The 5616-nt window shown below is 37.8% G+C and overlaps 1 protein-coding gene across 1 annotated transcript; it reads right to left on the bottom strand.

The window, feature by feature from the left end:
- Window positions 1–1105: 1105 nt before the first annotated feature.
- On the bottom strand, window positions 1106–4397 carry NPVF (neuropeptide VF precursor). The gene is made up of 3 exons (XM_060156053.1): window positions 4260–4397; window positions 2671–3077; window positions 1106–1157 (listed from the first exon to the last, which is right to left on the bottom strand). The coding sequence occupies exons 1-3, from the start codon at window positions 4395–4397 to the stop codon at window positions 1106–1108; spliced, it is 597 nt and encodes a 198-aa protein (XP_060012036.1).
- Window positions 4398–5616: the final 1219 nt, after the last annotated feature.

Raw genomic sequence — 5616 nt, 5'->3', positions numbered from 1 at the left:
TTTTTCCCGAGACCTCCCATTTTCCCTCCCACCACCCTACATCGGGCGTGAGAAAGGGCCGGAAGAGAAAAAGAGCAGCCTTGCTCCTTTCCCACTTCACGTCCTTCCAGCCCCCAGCCCTGCCAGCAATGGGGGAGGAGAAACTTTCCTTTGGATATGAGGCTGCCATCTTCAGCTGGACTTGACTGAGTTTTTTAATATCAAGAAGTGACGAGGAAGTTTTAGAATCTGTCCAGGGTATCATTAAGGTGGTCTCTACCCAGCAGGAAAAGGAGATTCAACACAGCCCAACTGGGGGCAGGATGGGAGAGAATTAATACCATTTCTGGCTTGCACCCTAAGGAATTGAGGTTGCTCAATAAACTGATTAATATCTGACTAAGGACTTCTCATTCTATGACAGAAGTTGAATCACTGTGCATTCGCGTGGTGGTGTACTGTGTTTATAAATTGTTAGTTTTAAGAGTGTGATTAGATTTTCTCTGCAAATCAAAAACTTGAAATATTAAGAGAGGATAAAAAGAGACACACCAGAAGGCAAATTTCCAGATATAGATAGAAGAGACACTTAGGTATCTAATAACTGTCTTTCTCTTTTATCTTTCTTTTAAAAAAATTTTTCAATCTATCATGGATTCACTAACAGTTGATGCAATGGCAGAAATAGGGGTATAAAAATATTTGTAAATAATTTATTATTCACGTTCATTTATTTGTCAAACATGTTATTCTGTTAAATTATTTAATATTCATCATAAAATTTGCCAGGCTACTCCTCTATTTAATTTTTTACTTAAGTGTGACTGTGTTCATACGATAATGGTGTGGCAAATCAGTCTCTCTCTCTCCTCTTCTCCCCATTACTAGAGGCTTCTTAGGTATATTCAATGCTCTTTTTATTTAGACAAAATTACTTCATCTTTCATTTCATCTTTACAATATTCTTTACATTTTTTTAAAACTTTCAATATATTAGCTGTACTGAGAAGGAAAAATTGCTGTGAATGATAATCTATTAAGAGAGGGCAATGACTGCATGCCTTGTTGTCTTCACCTCAGAGTTGTTACAGCTTTATGTCGTCTTTAGGAACAGGCTCCAGATTTCTTATTTTTCTTGTTTCAATTCTGCATCATCTATTTTCTTCAATCCCAGTCTCCTAAAATGTAAGCAGTACAAAATATTCTCATCCATCACAACAACAGCATGTAAAAGAAAGCATATGCAAATGCAGGTCATGACCCTAATTGCCTAATTATACCTGAATTGAATTGTGTTGCACTTGAAATGAGTGAGATGTTGATGGGATCCTGAATTTGTCATGGGCACTTAGAATGACAATGTTACCATTGACTCATCTCTCTCCCTCATCGCCACCCCACTCCCAACATCTGATTAGTTGCCAACCTCTACCTGTACAATATCTCAGGACCTCAGCAGAAGCATCAGTGGTTCTCCTTTTCCTGATAAACAACATTCAGAATATTTTATGTGGCTCTGAATATCTGCACCCTCTGCTCTTACTCCACCCTTCTTGTCTTCTTTCCTCTTCTCACCAAACTGAGCCCCAGCTCTTCTTGGCTCACCTTGCTTTAGTGCCTTTGCTCATACTCCTCTCTTTGCCTGAAAATACCCTCTCTCTTCCCTCTAGTCTCTGAATGTTCAAAATAGAGTCACCATTCAAAGTCCAACTCATGAAATATCCCTGGATTCCCACATGAAGAAACATTCTTTTTTTTTGAGTCTCTGTAAGACCTTATTAGTGCCTCTCATATCATTTCATTTCTCCTATCAAATATTGAGGGCTTACTACCTGCCAGACAGTTCTAGGCGTTGGGAATATGACAATGGACAAAACTTATGGGATTTATAGAACTGAAATTCTAGTAAAAAGGATGAACCCTAAATATATAATATGTCAGATGAGGATAAGTACCATGGTAAAAATAAATCAGGAGTGCTCTGAGAAGCTCTCACTGATAAGATGTCACAACCTGCCTCCTTATTTCCTTCAGGTCTTAACCAAAGGGTCAGGTTCAATTTTATATAAAATTTTTTAACATATGCTCTGTACTAGAACATAATAGTAGCTTATTAAATTTTTGAACCTCTTGTGGTAGCTTGTGCTCTGATTTGTACTAGTAGATAATTCAATAAATATATATCAATATAAAGAATGATTATAATAACAGGAATTATTTATAAAATGAGATCCTGGAAAAAGAAATTTTGATTTAAAGTTGAGGAAAAAGATCTTCTGAATTTGAGACCTGGGTTATTGAGATGGTGTCCTTTGTACCTGCAGGCAACTCCCTCATGCAGGACCTTTTATGCTAGAGAGGTCAAATGTTGGACAATATGTCATAGGCATGAATTCCCGATTCCGTCATCGCCTGTTACTACTTAGTGAGTGACTGTAGAGTAATGAGAGGGATGCCCATATGTGGCTTAGGGGAAGCTATCTCATTATTTCATACCTGTAGTCATGATTATAACTGACCTTCTATAGCTCTCACTTTACAGGTGTTTATTTCCCTGTGCCTTTTCCTTTTGCCTTCCAAGAAACCTAACTTTCTTAGAAACTTCTTTCGAAAACACGTAAGCCTTTTTAAACTTTCTGGATTAGCTCTACATAACTGCCTATGCATTTTACTTGGTATTCAAGTATTTACCTTAGGTTCTTTTGATCAGGATTCTGGATTTCTTGGGGCTGGCAGGTCACGGAGTAAAGTAACCCATTGGCAGATGATGAATGCATGGATTGTTGGAGCAAATCACTCAGTGTCTTGGTGACACTTTTGGCTATTGTTGTTCTCCCAAACCTTTGGGGCAGATTAGGAACATGTCTCGAGATGCTGTCCTCTGTATTGCTTCCAAATCTCAGATGCGGGTTGGCCATCGCCCCAGTGCTTCTTTCTTCTTCCACGGTCCTCCCAAATCTCAGTGGCAAGTTGGCTACTGAGGGTGGCATTTTGTTGACTGCAGGTGTACTCATCTTAATGACGTTTTTTGGACCCCAGTCTTTTAACTCTTCAAAATTGAGACTTCTTTCTTTTCCCCAGCAGAGATCTCCTCTAGGCTATAATTAGAAATAACCATTAAAATAACATTATTATTATAAGCAATGGATTTAAACCCCAAATTAAGTTAAATCCAGACTTTAATCTGTAGAATTGTTAAAGCTATGAACAAAGTTTGTGCTTTCATGTGCAGAATTTTTAAAATAAATAATTTGTATTAAGCTTCTTAAAGCAATCTAGTTTCACCGTCCCTGGACTATTGTAAGACAACTCTAAAATATTAATAAAATATATACAGTGCATGCAGCAATGTGTTCGAGCAGCAAGAACATAATGAAGTAGTGAAATGAGGCAAAAGTTTATTTTACTGCAGTTATTCTCCTTCAGTTTTGATTCATGTTGTTTATGAACTATTTCGTAGATTTTTATATTTTGTTTTTAGAGACACCTCCCACTGCCTCTCCATTTCTCTTGTTTCCCTCCTCTTTAAAAGCCAAAGTGGTGGGCTCATGAAAGCAGAGATGCTAGCCACATTTTGGGGTACAGCTGGAGGAGACTTCTTTTTTACCTGTTCATATTCAGAGTTCCACTCTAAAAGCATTTCTCAAGAAATTGACTGCATTTTTGTCAGTATGTAAATTATATTAGTAAAACACCGATTGCTTTGTGGGTTACTACACCACTACTATACCAACTTTAAAGCAACCACTTAAAATACGGCAAATATTTAATTGGATTTAGTTTTACCATGAAAGTTTGTCCATATGAAGATTTTTAAATAACTGTTTTCTGATTGTAAAAAGTAATACCTATTCATTTCAGCAAATTTGGGAAATTCTATAAAGGCATAGAGAACAAAATAAAAATAACAGGGAATTCCACCATCTAGGGATAAACATTTTGCTTTGATATAGAAAGACAATTCAAATGTCCAGCTGAAATGTATCCAGTACTTATTTCTGCAACTACTTATTACAGCTGTGCACTTCTGAGTCAAATTGAAAATTAATGCGCCTTATGCTTGCAAAGTATCGAACTCTGCACTAAAATGGTCGTGAGAGGCCAAGCTGTGTGCTGTTGTGCTACCAAATACAAGTTAGAGCCGTACACTGCCATGCGAACGCTGAAGTGTGACAAAAAACAAAACACAAACTTCTTCCTTACTCTTTACAAAAGCACTGGACTCAGGACAAATGTTCAGTAGTTTATGCTAGTCATGTTAGATAGAGTTAAAAACTTACCTCAGAATATTTGTCATAATTCTTTTTGCTGTGAAGATTGGGCATCATTGATTCATCTGAACAGAAGATGTTTGATGTTAATAAGATAGAAGTGGCTAAAGTCAGTAAAATGAATTGTTTTGATGAAATAATTTCCATTTTGTCCAAAATCTAGAATTAAGTTTATATGTGCAGCCTGATGTCTATATGAAGGGAGATTGTGGTCTTTTTATCCTGTCCAAAAACAAAGGGAAGTTCACTTTCACAGCGAACTCAATCCCACGTGTTTTAAGCACCAACATTAATTAGTGTTTAACTGAAATATGTATGTAAGGAATGTGGGTAATTCATTCTAGGAAGACAGCAACGTTTCTGTTTGCAAATTCATTAACTTTGAAAATAATTTTCTTCCTTATGAAGAAGCATTTAATTAGATAAGTTTGGGGCCATCGTCATTAAGATTCCAAACAGAATGCTTCATTTCTCTGAGCTCAAACAAGAAGTATTTTCTTTTTGGTGTTTACGTCAATTCTTGGGAGAAGGAAAGAAAAGTATTCAATACATGCTAGCTCTGTTAAAAAAAAGTGTTTTTTTTCACACAAAAGAGTTAGGCGTAGTATTTTCAAAATGTCAGACAAAATTACAAGTGTGAAAAGAATTCCAAATCGCATAAGACCCAAATAAAATGCCATTAATTAACTTTTTGTAAAATGCTGTTTGGTTATTAAAAAGCTTCAGGAGTAAATGTCAACTGTAACGTGGAGGGTGTGCATAAGACCCAGCGATTGGCATTTTGACAAACTGGCTGTCTCAGGAGAAGCTGGAGGCAGCTCAAGGCTTTTTGTATTTGCCCTGTGGGCCTTATTTGGCAAAACTGTATAAATCACCGGGATTTTATTTCTATGATGATGCCGCATCCTACCTTCCACCTCAAACCCCTTAAGAACCCTGGCAGAGGATCGGTAAATCACGCACATGCTAATTTTGTTGCTCCCCTGGCCCATATTATTTAGGTAATGTTGTGGTCCGTGCACGGGTTGGAAGAAGAATTTCCAGACACGAAGTATTTTAGAGAAGAGTGAGTTTATTGAGAACAAAGAGCAGAGTTAGTGATGGGCGCTACAGATACAGCCAGTCGGCTCTCCCTGGTCTATCAGGAAGTCCGCCTGCTGTATCTCCTTTCTTTCTTTCCCTGCCCAAGTCTCATGGTGCACGGTTCGTACCTCAGTTGCATGGTTTGTGCCTTAGCCACACGCTCAGGGGTCATCTCTCATGGTCAAGTTGTGATTGTTGGGACAGTCGGCCCATTTTGTGCCTTAGTTGTGCGGAGAGATCACTGGGACAAAGGGAATGCCTTTCGTCAGCCAGTGACTCTCAG

The sequence above is a fragment of the Lagenorhynchus albirostris genome, chromosome 8 (genome assembly GCF_949774975.1).
Source record: "Lagenorhynchus albirostris chromosome 8, mLagAlb1.1, whole genome shotgun sequence".
NCBI classification, from domain to species: Eukaryota; Metazoa; Chordata; class Mammalia; order Artiodactyla; family Delphinidae; genus Lagenorhynchus; species Lagenorhynchus albirostris.
This window is presented reverse-complemented; position numbering and strand designations above follow the sequence as displayed.

Bases quoted from the DNA above. Each gene is read 5' to 3' on its own strand.
- NPVF (XM_060156053.1), bottom strand. From the start codon at position 4,397: ATGGAAATTATTTCATCAAAACAATTCATTTTACTGACTTTAGCCACT. The intron at 3,078-4,259 runs GTAAGTTTTTAA...TTCTAATTATAG, and splicing joins ATTATGACAAATATTCTGAG to CCTAGAGGAGATCTCTGCTG. The intron at 1,158-2,670 runs GTAAATACTTGA...CTTACATTTTAG, and splicing joins CCTGATCAAAAGAACCTAAG to GAGACTGGGATTGAAGAAAA.